The following is a 23,184-nucleotide window of genomic DNA, read 5'->3' as shown; positions in this document are numbered from 1 at the left end:
GATGAACAAATACGGCATACACATAGAGTGGAATATTATTCAGCCTTAAAAAGAAAACCCTGTACATGCTACAACATGGATGAATGTTAAGGACATAACTCTAAGTGAAATAAGCCAGTCACAAAAAGACAAATACTGGAGGAATCTACTTATATAATGAGGTGCCTAGAGTAGTAAAGTTCATAGAATCAAAAAGTAGAATGGTGGTTAGCAGGGCCCAGTGGGAGAGGAAACAGAAGTTAAGTGTTCAATGGTATAGTTTCATTTTGCAAATGAAAAAGTTCTGGAGATCTGTTTTGCAACAATGTGAATATACTTAACACTACTCAACTGTATATTTAAAAAATGGTTAAGATGATAAAAAACAAAAAACAAAGGTACTTATGAGTGGCAAAAGCGGATGCAAAAACAAGTATTAGTGGAAATACGTAAAACCTTTATTACATAAGCTGAAGTCAAAATGAATCATTTTAGTTTATATATTTGTTCTCCCTTTCTCAACCCTGGGAATATAAGGGGTCAAAATCAGGCTCCTGGCCCACTGCAGATCATTCGAGATTCTCCCTCCACCCTTGCTCTGCATCAGGGATGCCTGATGAAGCTTCACAACGCCTGGGCTCATGGGCCCCCAGCACAGACACTCCAGGTGGGAGACACCAGACATTTACACACATGTGTGTTTAAAAGCCACCTTTGAAAACCACTAGATTAACTTAAAAATAGAACCCTTAATATATTGAAAGAATAATTTTTCTTAAAAAACTCTAAAAATAGCCTGACCAAGCAGTGGCACAGTGGATAGAGCATCGGACTGGGACAAAACACCAGGTTCAAAACACCAAGGTCGCCAGCTTGAGTGCAGGGTCACCAACTTGAGCATGGGATCATAGACATGACCCCATGATCACTAGCTTGAAGTCCAAGGTCACTGGCTTGAGTCCAAGGTCGCTGACTTGAGCAAGGGGTCACTAGATCTGCTGTAGCCTCCCCCCCCCCCCGTCAAGGCACATATGAGAAAGCAATCAGTGAACCACTGAGGAGCCGCAATGAAGAATTGATGCTTCTCATCTCTCTCCCTTCCTGTCTGTCTGTCCCTATCTGTCTCTCTCTGTCTGTCCCCCCCAAAAAACTCTAAAAATACACAAAACCTTTTAAAATTACTTGTAATCTCTCAATATACAAATCGACTGAAAAGATCTAAGTAGGAGGAAATTCCTGGGACTGCTAACTCCCACCAGTTCTTCTGTGCTGATAAACAGCTAAAAACAAAAAGCAAACGTTCTATTATGAGGGTTGCAAGTTGACAAGACAGTTCTCACAAAACCCCAGTATTTGTAGGCTGTTTAATCTTTTCTAGCTTACAAATGTGATCATAAGAGCACAGATTAGTGCCCACACACCTGCTTTTTTTATGTTTATTTTTATTAATTTTAGAAAAAAGAAGCAAGAGAGATACAGGGACACAGATCTGCTCCTGTATGTGCCCTGACTGGGGATCAAACCAGCAACCTCTGCACTTTGAGTCGATGCTCTAACCAACCAAGCCATTCGGCCAGGACCAACACCTGCTTTCTTAAACACCCACGGTCTGCAGGTATAAGGGAGCAGACCATCGCATTTCCCTTTTGAAAGCTTTTTTTTTTTTTTTAATGTGCCTTGACCGCGGGCCTTCAGCAGACCGAGTAACCCCTTGCTTGAGCCAGCGACATTGGGCTCAAGCTGGTGAGATTTTGCTCAAAGCAGATGAGCCCTCGCTCAAGCTGGCGACCTCAGGGTCTCGAACCTGGGTCTTCCGCATCCCAGTCCAACGCTCTATCCACTGCGCCACTGCCTGCTCAGGCCGCATTTCCCTTTTAAAATACCTTGTCACACCCGCAGCTGCTCTCGAGTAGGACTGCGCCAGATTCAAAACAATGAATGTGGACAGACCGCACAGCTGAGTGCCACACCAGGGAGCACGCGCACCTACCTGAGCCTAAACTGGCGTCCCGCCTGGTTCACAAGTCACTGACTGGCAGTTCTGCTCACATGGACAGGGCTTCCAAATGCTCCCCAAAGCCAGTGGAAACCAACAAGTCTGGGTGATGGTCTTACAGCACCAATATTCCACAGTATTTTTAGCCCTTGAGGTGACAACGTGTGCAGTGAAGGAAACTGCATCAAAGACTAAGAAAAAACAACATTGGTGCCTTAAGAGTCATAATTCCCTGACATCAAACATAGCAACACAGACACTTATTTCCTTTACCTGCCTCAGGCTCTCTTCCACAAGGCTCAATTCAAATGCCACTTTGTGTAGGAAGCCCATTCAGTGCCCAGAAAGTAACTCACTGGGGGCCACCGTGCACTGCTTAACAATGACTTCAGTCTGCTTCATCACATCCTTCAAACACATTTTCACTAGCTGATGAGCTCATGAGCAGGAGAAGCAAGCCCTCTTCTTCCTGCGGGTCACCATCCAGCTTGGTTTTCTGCAGGGAGGGCAGCCTCTCCATAACCCAGGGGCACATAAATGCAGACTCCTGGACAGATCTAATGCATCAAACTGTCTAGGCAACCTGGAAATCTGCGACTGAAAACAAACACACTGCTATATGGTGCTTTGGCCCCAGTCAATCTGGGAACAGTGAAGTGAGCTGAGTGAAAAGATAAGACATAACTTGGGGTTTCTTCATCCAAAAGGCTTTGCATCATCTGGTTTGTTGCTTTTTCATGCTGGACAAGTTAAGTTAGCCCTGTTCACCCTACCTGCAAAGGCTAAGTACATCCTATAAAACTATTTTGTAATGTTTACTTAAATAGCAACACCCAAGTATCCTACTGAGGATCCTGAAAACCATATGAAAAACTAATGTTTTCAACAGCCTTCCTTTCCCTTGAGACTGTGTTCTGCCCAAAACATTAACTACAGTTTTGTCCTAAAAAGGACATGCTACTAGAATCTGTTAACTAATTAATCCAGTAAGGAATTCTGAAGAAAAGAGTTGGGGAGAAACTTTAGAACAATCACAAATAATCTATAATGATACAATGAGAAGTGCTATGGAAATACTGTACTAAGTAATATGAATAACAGAGCAGCAAAACCCCTCACAGCCCAGGAAAAAACACCCTCAAACCATGTCAATTACACAGTTCAGAGTATACCAAAACTGAGCACAGCACTGGAAACTCTAAGCAGGGGGTAGAGAGAGGAAGAAAAAAGGGGAGAGGTAGGCTCATTCAGTTGCTGGACATGTGCCTCTAGAAGATGCTGACCGCCATATGACCCCTCCCTTGGCAACTCTGTTACATTTACAAGGGCCAAGCACTGTAATCACAGCTAGAAAAACAGGAGCGTTAAGAAATGAGCCTAAGCCAACTAAATGGGAGATGACATTTGCAAATAGCTCTGATAAGGGGTTAATACCCAAAATATATACAAGGAGGGTTATGACCCAGTTTCATTCCCACACTAGTGACATAACCCGAACTATGGTGTAAATCGAAACACACCCTGGCCTAACACAAACAGAACACTTATGCTTTTAACAGTCCAAAATGGAATAGGTAAGCATACTGGGGGTGCCAACTCCCTCACTCATACACCACATGATTGCATCTTCTTCCACTGCATGCAACCACACTAGTTCACCCACGTAGTCTGTAAGTACAACACTAACAGCATAAGCCGAAACACTTACGTCTCCTTTTTTAAAGTTTTTATGCAAGTGAATGTCATAAACTCGAAACTTCGTATGTCAAGACTGTTATAACCTGAGGACCCCCTGTAAAGAAATCACAAAGCTCAGCAATAAACCAGCAAACAATCCAATTAAAAAGGGGGGAGAGGACCTGAAAAGACACTTCTCCCAAGAGGACATACAAATGGCCAACAGATATATGAAAAGATGCTCATCTTTGCTAGCTATTTGAGAAATGCAAATCAAAACTATAATGAGATATCACCTCACACCTGTTAGATTGGCTATTATCAACAAGACATATAATAAGTACTGGGAGAGGCTGTGGAGAAAAACGAACTCTCATTCACTGCTGGTGGGAATGCAAATTAGTACAACCAGTATGGAAGAAAGTATGGTGGTTCCTCAAAAAATTAAGACTAGAACTACCATATGACTCAACAATCCCTCTACTGGGCATCTACCCCAAAAACTCAAAAATATTGGTATGTAAAGACACGTGCACCCCCATATTCATCGCAGCATTGTTCACAGTAGCCAAGACATAGAAAGAACCAAAGTGTCCCTCGATAGAGGACTGGATAAAGAAGATATGGTACATATATACAATGGAATACTACTCAGCCATAAGAAATGATGACATAGTGCCATTTATGACAACATGGATGGACCTTGAGAACATTATACTAAGTGAAATAAGTAAATTACATCCTTCAAACACATTTACAGAAAAAACTAAGAACTATATAAAACTGAGACTCGTGGACATAGATAAAAGTGAAGTGGTTACCAGGGGAAGGGGGACAAAGGGGAAGGGGGCAGGGGGAATAGGGGGAAGGGTATAAAGAGGAACAAATATAAAGTGATGAAAAATGATTTGACTTTGGGTGATGGTTATACAGTATATAATCAATGGTTCAAATGCTATAGAAATGTTCACCTGAAACCTATGTACTCTAATTGATCAATGTCGCCCTGTTAATTTTCTCAATAAAATTAAAAAAAAACTCTCAAACAAGTAGCATCTGGCCTTAGCATGCTCCATATCTCTCCATTAGTGGCCCCAGGCAAGGCACTAGCAGCAGCCAACCTTGATTCACAGCTTGGCCTAGCCTGGGCATCTCCAAGCCTAGCACAAGCAGCAGTCATCTGTAGATCACTTGGTAGCTCATGCTAGGTAGCCAATGACAGACAGTGGAGGTGACTGAACTTGGCCTGCACCTCCTGGGAGGCCCCAGAGCCACCACACCCAGTGCACAGCTTCAGACCATGTCAAAGCACCACTCACCACCTCCACAAGCAACAAACTCAAGGGGCGGACTTAGCAAGGCAGCAAAGAATCTCTTCAATAAGTCCTGCTGAATGGGATGAGCCTCTGCATGGCTGATTCTTCCCAGCTACAGCCAGTCATTGCATCTGCTCAACCTGAGAGTAAATGCCTCCCATTGACATGCCAACAGCAATCAAGGCTCAACTACAAAAGAAGGTGTGTACAGCCCACAAGGTGAAACAAAAGGGGTTCGGGAAGGGGAACATGGGAAGTGCCCAGCTCATGGGTTCTATAGGACACCTGCTACATCAGGCCACTCTACCAAGCCCAGGAAACAGAGCAGCTTTACCTAATACATACAAACACAGGGAAGAGCCAAAATGAAGAGACAAAGAAACATGTCTCAAACAAAAGAACAGAACAAAACTCTAGAAAGAGAACTAAACAAAATGGAGACAAGCAATCTACTAGATACAGAATTCAAAACACTAGTTATAAGGATGCTCAATGAGAGATGCTTAATGAGAACTTCAACAGCATAAAAAAAGAACCAGTACAAAATAAAATATACACTAACTGAAATAAAAAATAATTTACAGGGTGCCTTGGTCAGGAAGCTCAGTTGGTTAGAGCATCATCTTGATATGACACAGTTGTGGGTTTGATTGCTGGTCAGGGCACATACAGAAAACAACCTATGAATGCACAGCTAAGTGGAACAAAAAACAGATGCTTCTCTCTCTAATCAATAAATTTTAAAAATTAAAAAAACAAAAAAGAAGTTACAGGGAATCAACAGTAGAGTAGATAAAGCCAAGAATCAAATCAGCGATTGCAATTGGAATATAAGGAGGCATAAAATACCCTATCAGATCAGCAAAGAAATAAAAAGGAATCTACAAAAATGAGGATAGTCTAAGAAACCTCTGGGACAACTTCAAGCATACCAAGATTTACATCATTGGAGGGCCAGAAAGAGAAGAAAAAGAGCAAGAAATTAAAAATCTATTTGAAAAAGTAATGACAGAAAACTTCTACAACTGAAGTTTTCTGAAACTGAAAGAAACAGACACAGAAGTCTAGGAAGCAAAGTGAGTCCCAAACAAGATGAACCCAAAGAAGCCCACATCAAGACACATCATAACTGCCTGACCAGGCAGTGGCGCAATGGATAGAGCATCGTACTGAGATGCCAAGGACCCAGGTCCAAGACCCCGAGGTTGCCAGCTTGAGCGCGGGCTCACCTGGTTTGAGCAAAAGCTCACCAGCTTGGACCCAAGGTCGCTGGCTCCAGCAAGGGGTTACTATAGACCCGCAGTCAAGGCACATATGAGAAAGCAAGCAATGAACAACTAAGGTGTTGCAATGCGCAATGAAAAATTAATGATTGATGCTTCTCATCTCTCCGTTCCTGTCTGTCTGTCCCTGTCTATCCCTCTTCTGACTCTCTCTCTGTCTCTGTATAAAAAAATAAAAAAAAGACACATCATAACTAAAATGCAAAATAGTAAAGACAAAGAATCTTAAAAGCAGTAAGAGAAGGCCCTGCCGGTTGGCTCAGCGGTAGAGCGTCAGCCTGGCGTGCGGGGGACCCGGGTTCGATTCCTGGCCAGGGCACATAGGAGAAGCGCCCATTTGCTTCTCCACCCCCCACCCCCTCCTTCCTCTCTGTCTCTCTCTTCCCCTCCCGCAGCCAAGGCTCCATTGGAGCAAAGATGGCCCGGGCGCTGGGGATGGCTCCTTGGCCTCTGCCCCAGGCACTAGAGTGGCTCTGGTTGCGGCAAAGCGACCCCCCAGAGGGGCAGAGCATCGCCCCCTGGTGGGCAGAGCGTCGCCCCTGGTGGGCGTGCTGGGTGGATCCCGGTCGGGCGCATGCGGGAGTATGTCTGACTGTCTCTCCCTGTTTCCAGCTTCAGAAAGATAAATAAATAAATAAATAAATAAATAAATAAATAAATAAATAAATAAATAAAAAGCAGTAAGAGAAAAGCAATTAGTTACCTGCAAGAGAGCTCCCTAAGATTGTCAGTTGATTTCTCAACAGAAACTTTGCAGGCCAAAAGGGATTGTCAAGAAATATTCAAAGTAATGAAAAGAAAGGACCTACAACTAAGCTTATGCTACCCAGCAAAGCTATCATTTAGAGTGGAAAGACATATAAAGAGCTTCCCAGACAAGAAAAAGCTAAAGGAGTTCATCACCACCAAACCAATATTATATGAAATGAAGGAGAAGACAAAGGTAGAGGAAAGGAGGAAGAGAAGGCAGGGAAGAGGGGAAGGAGAAGGGGAGGAGAAGAGGAAAGAAAGGAAGAAGAATAAGAAAAGAGAAGAGGAAGAAGAAGGAAGAAGGAGAGGGAAAAAAATCAAAACTATGAACAGTAAAATGGCAATAAAGACAGGGTGCAGCCCTGGCCAGTTGGCTCAGTGGTAGAGCATCGGCCAGCATGTGGAAGTCCCGGGTTCAATTTCCGGTCAGGGCACACAGGAGAAGCGCCAATTTGCTTCTCTACCCTTCCTCTCTATCTCTTTTCCCCTCCCGCAGCCAAGGCTCCATTGAAACAAAGTTGGCCCGGGTGCTGAGGACGGCTCCATGACCTTTGCTTCAGGTGCTAGAATGGCTCTGGCCACAACAGAGCAACACCCCAGATGGGCAGAGCATCGCCCCCTGGTGGACATGCCAGGTGGATCTCGGTCAGGTGCACACGGAAGTCTGTCTCTGCCTCCCCACTTCTAACTTCGGAAAAAAATACAAAAAAAAAAAAAAAAAAAGACAGGGTGGAGGGTGGGGCAAAAATAGGTTTACAGTTGTTTGTATGAAAAACAATGCAACTGTTAATAAATAATACAAGAATAAACTGATTCATGTACACACAAGTACAGACCTATTTCTGCCCCACCCTGTACATATCTATCAATAATTGAATCTAAAAAACAAAATAAATGAACAAGCAGAACAGAAACAGGCTCGTAAACACAGAGAATATTTTGATGGTTGTCAGATAAGAGGTTGAGGGGGTGAGTGAAAAAGGTGAAGGGATTAAGAAGTATAAATTGGTAGTAACAGAATACTCATGGGGATGTAAAATAGAGCATTGGAAATATGGGCAATAATATTCTAATAACTATGTATGGTGTCAGGTGGGTACTAGATTTATTGGGATGATCACTTAGTTATGTAACGTCTAGTCACAGGGGTATACACCTGAAACTAATATAATAATGTATGTCAACTGTAATAGAAAAATAAAAAATGATTAAAGAAACATTATATACTATACTCTTACAATAAAGTAATCTAGAGAAAAGAAAATGCTATTAAGAAAATTCTATTAAGAAAATCATAAAGAAAATACATTTACAGCAGACCCCTGTAGTTTAAACTTGTGTTGTTTAAGGGTCAAATGTAGTAAGGTTTTATTTCGTTTAAGAGGAGGTGAAATAGAGAGACTCCCACATGCATCCCAATCGGGATCCACCTGGCATCCCCCATCTGGGGCCAATGCTCAAATCAATCAAGCTATCCTCAGCGCCCAGGGCAGACGCTTGAACCAATCGAACCACTGACGAGGCAGAAGGAGAGGGAGGAGGGAGGAGGGAGGAGGGAGGAGGGAGGAGGGAGGAGGGAGGAGGGAGGAGGGAGAGAAACAGATGGTTGTTTCTCTTGTGTGCCCTGACCGGAGATCAAACCCAGGACATCCACACGCTGGGGTGACACTCGATCCACTGAGCCAACCAGCTAGGGCTGGGTTTTGGGTTTTTTTTTAAACACTATGAGAGTCTCTGTTTCTTTAACTGGTGTATTTAGACCATTCATATATAAAGTGATTACAAATATACTTAGATTAATATCTTCCATATTTATAATTCTTTTCTTTTTTTTTAGTGTGTATATTTTAAATCCTTTTCATTTTTATTAATTTTAACTTATGGTGTTAACATGGATTCAAGTGTCCCAATCAATATAACATCCTGTAATTATTTTCTATTCATGCCCCTTGTTCTTTGTCTTCTACTATTCTATGCCTTCTCTCATTTTAATTAAGTGTTATATAAGATTATATTCTCTCTCCTCTTTTAGCATAGCAATTATTCTTTAAAAATTTTTAGTGGTTCTCCTACATTTTACAAGACCTAATTACATCCACTTTCTTTTTTTTTTTTTTTTTTTCTCAATAGGCCAGGATAGTTTTATTTTTTTATTTTTATTTTTTTAATAAATTTTTATTAATGGTAATGGGATGACATTAATAAATCATGGTACATATATTCAAAGAAAACATGTCTAGGTTATTTTGTCATCAAATTATGTTGCAAACCCCTCGCCCAAAGTCAGATTGTCCTCCGTCACCCTCCATCTACTTCTCTGTGCCCCTCCCCCTCCCCCTAACTCTCTCCCTCCCTCCCTCCCATGTCCTCCCTCCCCCCCCACCCTTGGTAACCACCACACTCTTGTCCATGTCTCTTAGTCTCATTTTTATGTTCCACCAATGTATGGAATCATGTAGTTCTTGTTTTTTTCTGATTTGCTTATTTCACTCCTTATAATGTTATCAAGATCCCACCATTTTGCTGTAAATGATCTGATGTCATCATTTCTTATGGCTGAGTAGTATTCCATAGTGTATATGTGCCACATCTTCTTTATCCAGTCTTCTATTGAAGGGCTTTTTGGTTGTTTCCATGTCTTGGCCACTGTGAACAGTGCTGCAATGAACATGGGGCTACATGTGTCTTCACGTATCAATGTTTCTGAGGTTTTGGGGTATATACCCAGTAGAGGGATTGCTGGGTCATAAGGTAGTTCTATTTGCAGTTTTTTGAGGAACCACCATACTTTCCTCCATAATGGTTGTACTACTTTACAGTCCCACCAACAGTGAATGAGGGTTCCTTTTTCTCCACAGCCTCTCCAACATTTGCTATTACCCGTCTTGTTGATAATAGCTAATCTAACAGGAGTGAGGTGGTATCTCATTGTAGTTTTGATTTGCATTTCTCTAATAACTAATGAAGCTGAGCATCTTTTCATATATCTGTTGGCCATTTGTATCTCTTCCTGGGAGAAGTGTCTGTTCATGTCCTCTTCCCATTTTTTTATTGAATTGCTTGTTTGTTTGTTGTTGAGTTTTATGAGTTCTTTGTAAATTTTGGATATTAGGCCCTTATCTGAGCTGTCGTTTGAAAATATCAGTTCCCATATAGTTGGCTGTCTGTTTATTTTGATATCAGTTTCTCTTGCTGAGCAAAAACTTTTAATTCTGATGTAGTCCCATTCATTTATCTTTGCCTTCACTTCTCTTGCCATTGGAGTCAAGTTCATAAAATGTTCTTTAAAACCCAGGTCCATGATTTTAGTACCTATGTCTTCTTCTATGTACTTTATTGTTTCAGGTCTTATATTTAGGTCTTTGATCCATTTTGAATTAATTTTAGTACACGGGGACAGGCTGTAGTCGAGTTTCATTCTTTTGCATGTGGCTTTCCAGTTTTCCCAACACCATTTGTTTTCTCCATTGTGTGTTGTTGGCCCCTTTATCAAAGATTATTTGACCATATATATGTGGTTTTATTTCTGGGCTTTCTATTCTGTTCCATTGGTCTGAGTGTCTATTTTTTTGCCAATACCATGCTGTTTTGATTATCGTGGCCCTATAATAGAGTTTAAAGTCAGGTATTGTAATGCCCCCAGCTTCATTCTTTTTCCTTAGGATTGTTTTGGCTATTCGGGGTTTTTTATAGTTCCATATAAATCTGATGATTTTTTGTTCCATTTCTTTAAAAAATCTCATAGGGATTTTGATGGGAATTGCATTAAATTTGTATATTGCTTTGGGTAATATGGCCATTTTGATTATATTTATTCTTCCTATCCAAGAACAAGGAATATTTTTCCATCTCATTGTATCTTTTTCGATTTCCCTTAACAATGCTTTGTAATTTTCATTATATAGGTCCTTTACGTTCTTTGTTATGTTTATTCCTAGGTATTTTATTTTTTTGGTTGCAATCGTGAAGGGAATTATTTTTTTGAGTTCGTTTTCTAATATTTCATTGTTGGCATATAGAAAGGCTATGGACTTTTGTATGTTAATTTTGTATCCTGCGACCTTACTGTATTGGTTTATTGTTTCTAATAATCTTTTTGTGGAGTCCTTCGGGTTTTCGATGTATAGGATCATATCATCAGCAAAAAGTGATAGCTTTACTTCTTCTTTTCCGATATGGATGCCTTTTATTTCTTTGTCTTGTCTGATTGCTCTGGCCAGAACTTCTAGCACCACGTTGAATAAGAGTGGAGAGAGTGGACAACCGTGTCTTGTTCCTGATTTAAGGTAGAAAGTCCTCAGTTTTATGCCGTTTTATAGGATGTTGGCTGATGGTTTATCATATATGGCCTTTATCATGTTGAGATATTTTCCTTCTATACCCATTTTGTTGAGAGTCTTAAACATAAAATTGTGTTGTATTTTATCAAAAGCCTTTTCTGCATCTATAGATAAGATCATGTGGTTTTTGTTCTTTGTATTGTTGATATGGTGTATTACGTTAACCGTTTTGCGTATGTTGAACCATCCTTGAGATTCTGGGATGAATCCCACTTGATCATGATGTATTATTTTTTTAATATGTTGTTGTATTTGGTTTGCCAGTATTTTGTTTAGTATTTTAGCATCTGTATTCATTAGAGATATTGGTCTGTAGTTTTCTTTCTTTGTGCCATCCTTGCCAGGTTTTGGTATGAGGGTTATGTTGGCCTCATAAAATGTGTTTGGAAGTATTGCTTCTTCTTCAATATTTTGGAAGACTTTGAGTAGAATAGGAACCAAGTCTTCTTTGAATGTTTGATAGAATTCACTAGTATAACCGTCTGGGCCTGGACTTTTATTTTTGGGGAGGTTTTTAATAGTTTTTTCTATTTCCTCCCTGCTGATTGGCCTGTTTAGGCTTTCTGCTTCTTCGTGACTCAGTCTAGGAAGGTTGTATTGTTCTAGGAATTTATCCATTTCTTCTAGATTGTAGTATTTGGTGGCATATAATTTTTCATAGTATTCTACAATAATTCTTTGTATATCTATGATGGCTGTGGTGATCTCTCCTCTTTCATTTTGCATTTTATTTATTTGGGTCCTGTGTCTTTTTTCCTTGGTGAGTCTTGCCAAGGGTTTGTCAATTTTGTTGATCTTTTCAAAGAACCAGCTCCTTGTTTTATTGATTTTTTCTATAGTTTTTCTGTTCTCTATTTCATTTATTTCTGCTCTGATTTTTATTATCTCCTTTCTTCGGCTGGTTTTGGGTTGTCTTTGTTCTTCTTTTTCTAATTCCTTAAGGTGTGAAGTTAAGTGGTTTACTTCGGCTCTCTCTTGTTTGTTCATATAGGCCTGAAGTGATATGAACTTTCCTCTTATTACTGCTTTTGCTGCATCCCAGAGATTCTGATATGTCGTATTTTCATTTTCATTTGTCTGTATATATCTTTTGATTTCTGCGCTTATTTCTTCTTTGACCCATTCATTTTTTAGAAGTATGTTGTTTAGTTTCCACATTTTTGTGGGTTTTTCCCCCTCTTTTTTGCAGTTGAATTCTAGTTTCAAGGCTTTATGATCAGAAAATATGCTTGGTACAATTTCAATTTTTCTAAATTTGCTGATATTGTCTTTGTGGCCCAACATATGGTCAATTCTTGAGAATGTTCCATGTACACTAGAGAAAAATGTATACTCTGTTGCTTTGGGATGAAGTGTCCTGTAGATGTCTATCATATCCAGGTGTTCTAGTATTTCGTTTAAGGCCACTATATCTTTATTGATTCTCTGTTTGGATGACCGATCTAGAGCCGTCAGCGGTGCATTGAGGTCTCCAAGTATGATTGTATTTTTGTTAGTTTTTGTTTTAAGGTCAATAAGTAGCTGTCTTATATATTTTGGTGCTCCTTGGTTTGGTGCATATATATTAAGGATTGTTATGTCTTCTTGATTCAACTTCCCCTTAATCATTATGAAATGACCATTTTTGTCTCTGAGTACTTTTTCTGTCTTGTAGTCAGCATTATTAGATATGAGTATTGCTACGCCTGCTTTTTTTTGGGTGTTGTTTGCTTGGAGTATTGTTTTCCAGCCTTTCACTTTGAATTTGTTTTTATCCTTGTTGCTTAGATGTGTTTCTTGTAGGCAGCATATAGTTGGATTTTCTTTTTTAATCCATTCTGCTACTCTGTGTCTTTTTATTGGTAAGTTTAATCCATTTACATTTAGTGTAATTATTGACACTTGTGGGTTCCCTACTGCCATTTTATAAATTGCTTTCTGTTAGTTTTGTATCTAGTTTGATTCTTCTCTTTTGTTTTTCTATCATTTGTTTTTGTTTGTTTGTGTTCCATACTTCTTTCCTCTGTTGCTACCTTTTTTAAGTCAAGTGTTTTTGTGGTGGTTTTTTTAAGGGTGGTTACCATTAAGTAATGAAAAGGGTACCTACCATATTCATTGTAGTACCCTATCTTATAAGTATTTCTGCACTTCATCATCCTTTGCTACTGTTAATCTCCATCCTCTCCCCCCTTTTTTTCCTTTGTTGTCACAGTTTAAGTTTGGTTTTATTGTGTTCTTGGTGGAGCTGTTACTTGTGGTGTTGTTTTCTTTTGTTCTTTGAATCTGGTTGGAAAACCCCCCTTAGTATTTCCTGGAGTGGGGGCTTTCTGTTGATAAATTCTCTCATCTTTTCTGTATTTGTGAATGTTTTTATATCTCCTTCATACTTGAAGGATAGCTTTGATGGGTATAGTATTCTTGGCTGAAAGTTCCTCTCTTTCAGGGCTTTAAATATTGGGGTCCACTCTCTTCTAGCTTGTAGAGTTTCTGCTGAGAAATCTGATGATAATCTAATAGGCCTTCCTTTATATGTTGTACTCTTCTTTTCCCTGGCTGCCTTGAGAATTTTTTCTTTGTCATTGGTTTGTGTCATCTTTATTATGATGTGCCTTGGAGTGGGTTTGTTGGGGTTAAGAAAACTTGGTGTTCTGTTTGCTTCTTGAATTTGAGGCTTTAGTTCCTTCCACAGGCTTGGGAAGTTCTCGTCTATTATTTGTTTGAGTATATTCTCCATTCCATTTTCTTTCTCTTCTCCCTCTGATATACCTATTATTCTTATGTTATTCTTTCTGATGGAGTCAGACAATTCCTGTAGGGCTTTCTCGTTTTTTATTATTTTTGAGTCTCTTTCTTCTTCTCTCTGTTGTGCCTCAAGTTGTTTGTCTTCTATTTCACTAATCCTATCTTCAATCTGGGCTGTTCTGTTAGCTAAGCTTGTTACCTCGTTTTTCAGCTCGTGAATTGAGTTTTTCATTTGTTTGATTTGTTTTTATAGTTTCAATTTCCTTGGTAATATATTCTTTGTGTTCATTGAGTTGTTTTCTGATCTCCCTATATTGCCTTTCTGTGTTTTCTTGTATATCTCTGAGTATTTTTAAGATTTCTATTTTAAATTCTCTGTCATTTAGCTCCAAGGCTTCCAATATGTTAAGTCTTCTCTCCATAGATTTTTCCACATCTATTTGTGTTACCTCTCTTTCTTTTGTATCCATAATATTCGATTTCCTCTTTCTTATCGGCATCTGAGGGTGGTCTTATTGATAGCACTAATTAGAATTAATAAAGAGTAAAAAGTAAAAAAAAAAAAAAAAAAAAAAAGGTAAAACACCCCACAAAAAAAACAGTAATAATTTATTATTTCCCCCTTTTTTTCTCTCTTCTCTTTCCCTCCTCTCCCCTCCTCAGGGAAATATCGTGCCTATAATGATGGAGGGCCTGATTTGGGGTGAAGAGTTCAAGGGGCAAAAAAAAGGGAGTAGGGACCTACTAAATGCAAAAAAAAAAAAAAAAAAAAAAAAAAAAGGAAGAAAATCTTAGACAAGCATAAGATGATTTGCTTGTAAGTGATGGTCAACTAAGAGATATAATGAGAGGGATAAGAGGGAACCAGAAAAAAGGACCAAAAAAGAATAATAAAGAAGAAAAAATAAAAATAATAAGTAAAAATCTGTTGTATTAAGTGGAGCGAAGACTAAATACAATGGAGACCTTGGGTTGGGAGGACCCAAAATGCCACAAAAATAAACAAACAAGAAAAAAAAATAAAAACAAAAGCAAAAAAGAGAAATAAAGCCAAAAAAAAGCCTTGAGTCCCAAATTAACTAATTTGTTCGTGATTGAGGATTATATGGGAGGAAAGTAAAATGAGAAAAGAAAAAACGAATAGAAAGGAAAAAATAAGAAAAACAGAAAAACGAAGGAAGAAATAAAATAGGAAGAGAAAAAAACAAAATAAAGCAAGACAAAAAAAAAAAAAAAGGAGAGAGTGAGAGTTAAGTGTTTTGGAGTATAACCTTAAAGGAGGGTGAGGATGAAGAAGAAAAATAAAATGCAACACTCATGGGTAGTGTAGTTCAAGAAAGGGGAAGCATAAGATGGGCAGAGAATAGAAGGACCAAGGTGGAGGAAATAAAGGCAAAAAGATAGAAGAAACAAACAACAACAACAACAACAAAAAAAAAAAATAGTGGATCAAGTTGTAAAGTCTGTGGGTTTTTCTTGATTTTGAGAGGTTAACTTCTTCCTTTTTCTTTTCTCTCCCTCTTCCTGGTCGGTGACTCTGTACCCCAGGCTCTGCCCCTGTGTCACTCTTAGGTAGGGATTTGCAGTTGATGGGATTCTATGGCAATGTCATATAATTGGCTTTAGTCTTGCTGGAAGTAAAGGCTTGTTGGCGTTTGCAGGGTCCAATGATGAGAGAGTTTGCTTTCCTGGATTCTCTCTCCTAGTCCCCCCTTTCTGAATTAGCAGCCTGGTGATCCAGCTATAAGGCTGCAACTGCTTCTGCCTGGGGAGTAAGAGGCTCAAAGAGCTGGGAAATCCCCACTCTATCCCCACTCAGTGCAAGGCTTTGGGAAAGGCTCTGACAGTCAGGGCCTCCAGTGTAATCAGGCGGGGGTGGGAGTCAATTGTTGTCAAGGTGACTGTTCAGCACCTATCATTTAGTTGGACCTCTCAACCCAGGCTTTCCACACTTTGTAGCCTGTTTTTGCAGGGAAGAAGAGGCACTAGTCTCTGCTTACGACTAGTGTAGTATAGACCTTATTATCTGCCAAGTCCTTCTTGTTAGCGTTTATCCCTAAATATGGAGGCTCTATTAATCAGAAGTTGCCCCCGCCCCTTTAGTGAGAGGCACTAAAAAATATCATGCCTCTTGTCTTGGATCGCTGAATTGAGAGAGATCTTATCAATTAGAACCGAGGGTGCGCAGATTTCATGGGTTAAGCTAATTTCAGTGATTGGGTCGCAGCTGTGCTTCCGAAGGTATTTCAGGCTGCCTGCGCGCGCCCCTCCCCCAACGCTTGATTGTTAGCTTGAATGGCTGGGTGAGGTGCCCCGCGGAGAGAATCTCCCAAGCCTCTCCCGCTCGCCCCGCCGCTGGCGGCTGGACCGCACCAGGCGCAGGATAATGGAGCCCCCTGGGTGTGCGGGCCAGCAGGGCGCCCTGGGCGCGTGGAATGCCCAAGGCACGCGCGTGAATGGGGCGACCCCCACTCGCAGTGTGCGGGCCGCTGGGAACGTCAGCGGTGCTCAACCGGAACGGGCGCGCGCGGCAGCGGCTCGTGGCGGCGGCTCGCGGTGGCGGCTCGCGTCGGCCGCTCGCGGCGTCTCGCGGTTCCCAAGTATATGGGCTGACTCACCACAGGCGCACTTCCTTGCGGTTTGAAAGAACGTCCCTGTGGTAGATTCCTCCACACCCTCGTCTCTCAGATTCAAGTGATAACAGTCCTTTTGCTATCAGTTTGTGTGGAACTCCGGAATGCTCCGAGGATAAATTTTTCTGTTTCTAGTTGATAAATTTGTTGTGATTTAGGGGAGAGCTGTCGGACGTGCTGCTCACGGCGCCATTTCTGTGACGTCACTCTTACATCCACTTTCAATAACACTATCTGCTTCACATTTAGTGGGTACCTGATACAATGATATCCCCAATTCTTCCACTTATCTCCTAAACACTGCTATCATTCATTTCATTTGTCCATAAACAGAAATCACCCAATATATTGCTTTCATTACTTTGAAGAAGCTGTTATCTGTTAGCTCAATTAAAGATAAAATAAATGTTTTTATTTTATAACAGGAGAAAAATTTTGAGATGTCCTAAATTAAATTATAGCAGGCCAAGAAGATGGGCAGAAAATACAAGGGGAGTTAATCATTTATAGCCAGGGAGTGGGGAATGGGGGGTGGCAGCAAAACCAAGAGAAGATTGCTTACATTCCTGAATGTATGCTGAAACTTGGAGTGAGAGAATAGCTAACCACAATATGAACCACATTTGATTAGCCATGAGTTATGCGGGACTGTTGCCTACAACCAACCCAGAAGCAGGAAATACTTCTTTAAGGGCAGCTCACCAGGACCTTCTCCGCTTCATCTTCTCCCGCCCCCTTTATGTATACCCAGTATAAACTCTTTCCAAGCAACTTAACATCTGTCTTCACCAAACCCAGGATGGCAGACATGTCTTCCTCACTGGGCCCTGCAGCTAGTGGATTAGGCTGCGCCCCAGAACCTGGCCCTTCCCTGGCTAGCATATGGCTCAATAAACCCTTTCTTCCCAGACAACTTTTAGCTTCCAAGGTTTTTGTTTACCACCACTTACTCCTTCTTAACATTCTTCTTTTCTTTATGTAGGTCTGAGTTTCTGTAAAGAAACTTCTTTTAATGCTTCTTATAAGGCATTAAAAGAACATCATGTAAGAACTTCTTTTAATGCTTCTTATAAGGCAGGTCCTTACAGGCAATTTTTGTCTGAGAAAAGTATTTGTCCTTCACTTTTTTTATAACACTATATAACTATTTATTAAATATATGGACATACCTATTTTGTACAAAACATGGTAACACTTCTTCCTCCCCTCTGCCACACAAGTCACACTAGAACCCATGTTTACAGAACACTGGCAGCAGCTATGACAAGCTGAAAAAAGGTACAATTTTGAACATAACCCCACATGACCAAAATGGGGAACAAAACCAGGCAGAGGTTAGTAGGTTTCTTGGCTAGCTCTCTTGCTGATAGTCCCTCGCCGTACTCATCTTCTCTCAACAGGAAATATTTTAGGAGACTCCGAGTATTATCTAAGTACAATAATAACTGCCCCACTTTCTTGGTAGTATCCCTCTGCCACTTCTATCTATCCTGAGTTATTATAACTGGCTAATTTGTAACTTCCTTAAAAAATTCCAGTCTGGTTCACATCCCTGGCAGTTGCCTATCTCCCTTTGAGCTTCAAAAAAACAGAAGAGCAGTAGTGTCAGAAGGATACCAATTGAGACCTTGATAGATGAAACCTACTTTCTAGAAATCAACTGGTCAAACATATGCACAACTGGAGGCAACAGATTGTGAAATTAGGCCCAGCTGGAAAACATGTCGGGTACCAAATTAGACCCACTTATTCTGCATCTGTGGATTTAAAATGATCATCATCTACAGTGGAATAGATGTGTCCATTGTTACTTAGAAAATACACAGCTTGCTTGAATGAAGCTACCGTGTCATGTGTTGAAGTTGGTCCTTGAGATCATACAAGTTCAATCTGTCAGATCTTGGGCAAGCCTTAACCAAATTCAGCACCAAGTTTAGGGCCACAGTAAGGCCATTTGCTGGAATGAGGCTATTCTATTCCCTCCAAAATTCCCTGCTTCACCCATTCCTGGATTGCTGACAGGGGCTCTCCCTGCTGAGGGCTAGATGTTAGCTTTGGTCAGCATTATGTGTGCATTCATTCCTTCCAGAATATGTGGTGAACTCACGCACATCCTCTAGGGGGAGGGGGAATGTAATAGCGAAATCAGACATTCACACTGTTACAAACATTTTCTATCACAGAAACTAGACCAGTGCCTTGGACACAGAAAGATGATTTCAGGAACAAAACACAACACAAACTGGATGTGTCTTGAGTCAGACTCTGGCTTACTTTCAGGGGCTGACTGCTTTGATGAGCCCACAGCTACGGGCCTCTAAGTGGTAACAGTGCTTGGTGTCACTCACCTTCGATGTAGAGGGGCTCCACCACATCATGGTTAATCAGCTCAAAGTTCTCGTGGCCGATCCAATGCTCCACGTTTCTTTTCCTGCCCGTGAAGAAGTTGTCCACCACGGTCACCTCATGGCCATCCATCATGAGTTTGTCAGTGAGATGGGAACCCACAAACCCCGCTCCTCCAGTTATCTGCATCAAGACAGTGTGTAAAACATCCCCAGAGAAAGCACAAGAGAACACAGTGACAATCAACTTCCAGATGTATTTCTGGTGCAGCCACAACTTAACACTCACTTAGGTGCAGGAGGAAGGAGAGGGCAGAGGCTTTAGAGCAGTATCTTCACTGCTTACACCAGAGCAAGAAGTTCAGCCACCTGTCAGCTTTCAAACAGCCTAAAAACTGAAACTACCACCCAGTAAGAAAGATAGAAAAGTAGTAGTTCCAAGTTTCAAAATGTCTTCTTTGATAGAAAATTTTAGATTCTTAAAGGGTTCTTGTTGAAGCATTATTTATGATAGCCAAGGTATGGCACTCAGTGTTTGTCAGTGGATGAAAGGAGGTGGGGTAACATATACACAATGGGATACTATTACTGAGGGGGTTAGATAAAGCATATTTCATTTCAGGGAGGTGGGAAGAAAAGGAATAAACTCAGAAAACAGATACGTGAATGATGGGAACCTTTCTGTCATGTCTTGTCCTATCCTCTATCTGCTTTCTCTCCTATCAAAATGTGCATTCCCTCATGCTCCTCTTCCAAAGTAAAAAAAATCTACAGTAGGAAAAAAAAATTCTTTTTACCTAAAATAAAAAGTAAACACCTTGGTCTATAGTTTTAAAACATTTAATTTGCCATGAAGTCCTCTGTTCAAATAAAATCTGACACATAATTGCAGGGTTTATCACAGGTGAGCTGGCTGTCCTGGGTGAAAAAGGTAGATTTAGGGGAGCTAGAGGGGTACCATCTGCCCACTGTCAACCACAACTAGATATTTACATGCAAGCTGATGGAAATACAAACATGGATTAGAATGTGAACTGTGGGAAGTCCTGACACTCAACGATGTTCCATCAGCTACACTCACTCTCTCCTGAGAGCACTGTTTTCTGAATCCCCTCAGAGACAGCACCCAGAAGAACAGAGGTTTAACCATCAACATCCCCAGAACACTGGTAAACGATATGTAAGTCCCGTCTTAATTCCAGTCTTTCCTTTTTCCAATCTATCTGTCAGCTTGTCCAGTTTGCGTTTTATCTTGAGTACTCCTACATTCTACTTTTATAACTAAACAATGATTTGAAATAATTTTTCTGGAATGAATTTCCAATTGGTTCACCACTAGGGCACAACTCATGAGGTGAGATTTCATTTAACTTTACCTTTATTTGATTGCATTTTCCCGTTTTCCGCTTTTTTTTTCTTTTTCTTTTCTTTCTTTTTTTTTTTTTTTTGTATTTTTCTGAAGTTAGAAACGGGGAGGCAGTCAGACAGACTCCCGCATGTGCCCGACTGGGATCCACCCAACATGCCCACCAGGGGGCAATGCTCTGCCCATCTGGGGCATTGCTCTGTTGCAACCAGAGCCATTCTAGCGCCTGAGGCAGAGGCCATGGAGCCATCCTCAGCGCCCGGGCCAACTTTGCTCCAATGGAGCCTTGGCTGTGGGAGGAGGAGAAAGAGAGGAAGGAGAGGCGGGGGGGGGGGGGGGATGGAGAAGCAGATGGGTGCTTCTCCTGTGTGCCCTGGCCAGGAATCAAACCTGGGACTCCTGCATGCCAGGCCAATGCTCTACCACTGAGCCAACCAGCCAGGGCCCGTTTTCCACAGTTTTTTAATGAGAAAAATCACATCTTTCTAAAGGAAATTTAATCTCTTCTAATGCAACTATATCATATGCAACTTTGTAAAATAAAATGTTCTATAGCACGCTCACTGAATGTCAGCACCTGAAACAGAAGTGGCTCAGAGTGAGCAGAACTGCACTGTATCAAACCACACACAGTCATCTCCAACATTTGCCTAGTTTTAGGAGGAACATAAAATTGCTAGAACCATCCTAATCTTATTTAAAATGGATTAGAACTGGCCCTGGCCGGTTGGCTCAGTGGTAGAGTGTCGGCCTGGCGTGCAAGGGGTCCTGGGTTCAATTCCCGGCCAGGGCACACAGGAGAGGTGCCCATCTGCTTCTCCACCCCTCCCCCTCTCCTTCCTCTCTGTTTCTCTCTTCCCCTCCCGCAGCCGAGGCTCCATTGGAGCAAAGATGGCCCGAGCACTGGGGATGGAGTGGCTCTGGTCGCAACAGAGCGACGCCCCGGAGGGGCAGAGCATCGCCCCCTGGTGGGCGTGCCGGGTGGATCCCGGTCGGGCGCATGCGGGAGTCTGACTGACTGTCTCTCCCCGTTTCCAGCTTCGGAAAAATACAGAAAAAAAAAAAAAAAAGGATTAGAACTATTTTTCTTGAACAATGCCCTTCTATCTAAAATACCAAAAGATTTCTGTAACATAGCTGGATGGTTATAAAATTGTTTTCCTAATGAATTTCAGCCCATTAGGCAAGCATTTGAAATAGAAACAAAACCTGCTGAAGCTGATTGCTTAGGAAGCTTGCTCAGGAAAATTAATCACCAAACACAGACATACTTTCTGAAGAACAAGGATTCAAGAGCCAAAACACAGTAGGATGAAAAGACGTAAAGACCTCTTACTCTGAAATGGATCTGGCCTCACACAGCTTTGCCTGGCACCGCAGTCTATGAGCTCATCTCCATGCACTTGTGTATAGTTCTCACTCTTGTGGGAATTAACAGGCAGCTAAAGTTCAAGGTCAGCACTCAAACTCATGCTTCTTGGTAAATCAGAAAAAAAAAATCTTTTCAAACAAACCTCTTCCTTGTTCTAAGGCTTCAACAATTACTGAAAAGTCTCATTAAGTTTTAACAACAGTATGCCAGACTAGGACACCAAAATGACTCTGTCATGTTGCTTGATCTATGAGGTGGCAGATGAAAAACACTAAGGCCATTTGTTGTGGTTATGTGTCAAGTGAAATAAACTCAGTACTACTCAGAATCAACAGGAAGAACATCCCACATGGAAATAATAACCTTTGCAAGACTGTGCAGGGTTCATAAATTAGTGTAGAGCATCAGATTTTCTGATTCCACTAATAGGAAAAGTAATTTTGCTGCTGAATTTACTGGCATAATCCTTACAAGCATACTTACAAGCATACACATTTCTGATGTGACAATGGGTATACAAGTAGAACAGACTTTAGAGTCTGATCAAGGTGAGATTTATGTAAACAATCTAAAAAGATAAGAGATCTTCTATAATTTCTAGATGTATAGGGAAATTATGTGGGGGAAACATATTTAATACTGACTCGAGTGTTACTTTGGCCTGACCAGGCGGTGGCACAGTGGATAGAGCATTGGACTGGGATGCAGAGGACCCAGGTTTGAGACCCCGAGGTTGCCAGCTTGAGCGCGGGCTCATCTGGTTTGAGCAAAAGCTCACGAGCTTGGACCCAAGGTTGCTGGCGAGCAAGGGGTCACTTGGTTTGCTGAAGGCCTGCGGTCAAGGCACATATGAGAAAGCAATCAATGAACAACTAAGGTGTTGCAATGTGCAATGAAAAACTAATGATTGATGCTTCTCATCTCTCCGTTCTTGTCTGTCTATCCCTGTCTATCCCTCTCTCTGACTCTCTGTCTCTGTTAAAAAAAAAAAAAGAGTGTTACTTTGGTGTTTGGGATACATAGTCCTACAACCTAGATGATGGGGAGAAAAACAAGAAACAACCTGTGTACTAAACATTTATATATCAAGGTCACAGATAAGAAATTTTTCCAGAACAGCAGTGTGGGGTGCTCCACAGACTGTTTCCCAACAAAACCACTGTAAACGGTAAAATCAATTTTAAAAAACCAACCATTTAAAGTCTCTAGAAATTGTCATAAGCGTATATACAACAAATGAAGAAACATTTATGCAAGAAAATTTACTAAAACTCAGTAAGAGTCTGTAACACATGCCATGGTTTGCTCCTGCTGCTACCCTCTACCCTCACAGCTCACACTGGGAGGGAGTGGTAGACATGGCCAAAATGGACCTCCCAGTCAAAAGACGGAATCTCACCATGAAG

The 23,184-nt window shown here is 41.0% G+C and overlaps 1 protein-coding gene across 5 annotated transcripts in view; it reads right to left on the bottom strand.

Moving 5' to 3' along the window:
• UXS1 (UDP-glucuronate decarboxylase 1) overlaps window positions 1–23,184 on the bottom strand; it is a 153,978-nt gene that overhangs the window by 33,979 nt on the left and 96,815 nt on the right. For 4 of the 5 annotated variants that reach the window (XM_066267844.1, XM_066267841.1, XM_066267839.1 and 1 more), the window contains one exon: window positions 19,044–19,224. The exons of the other annotated variant lie outside the window; for it this stretch is intronic. In XM_066267844.1, the coding sequence (XP_066123941.1) occupies window positions 19,044–19,176 (133 nt within the window). In that variant the 5' untranslated portion in view covers window positions 19,177–19,224. The remainder of the gene's footprint in view (window positions 1–19,043; window positions 19,225–23,184) is intronic. 5 annotated transcript variants of the gene reach the window in all.

Source organism: Saccopteryx bilineata, chromosome 3, assembly GCF_036850765.1.
Source record: "Saccopteryx bilineata isolate mSacBil1 chromosome 3, mSacBil1_pri_phased_curated, whole genome shotgun sequence".
NCBI lineage: Eukaryota > Metazoa > Chordata > Mammalia > Chiroptera > Emballonuridae > Saccopteryx > Saccopteryx bilineata.
Note: the sequence above shows the minus strand (reverse complement) of the source record. Positions and strands in the feature narration are given on the sequence as shown.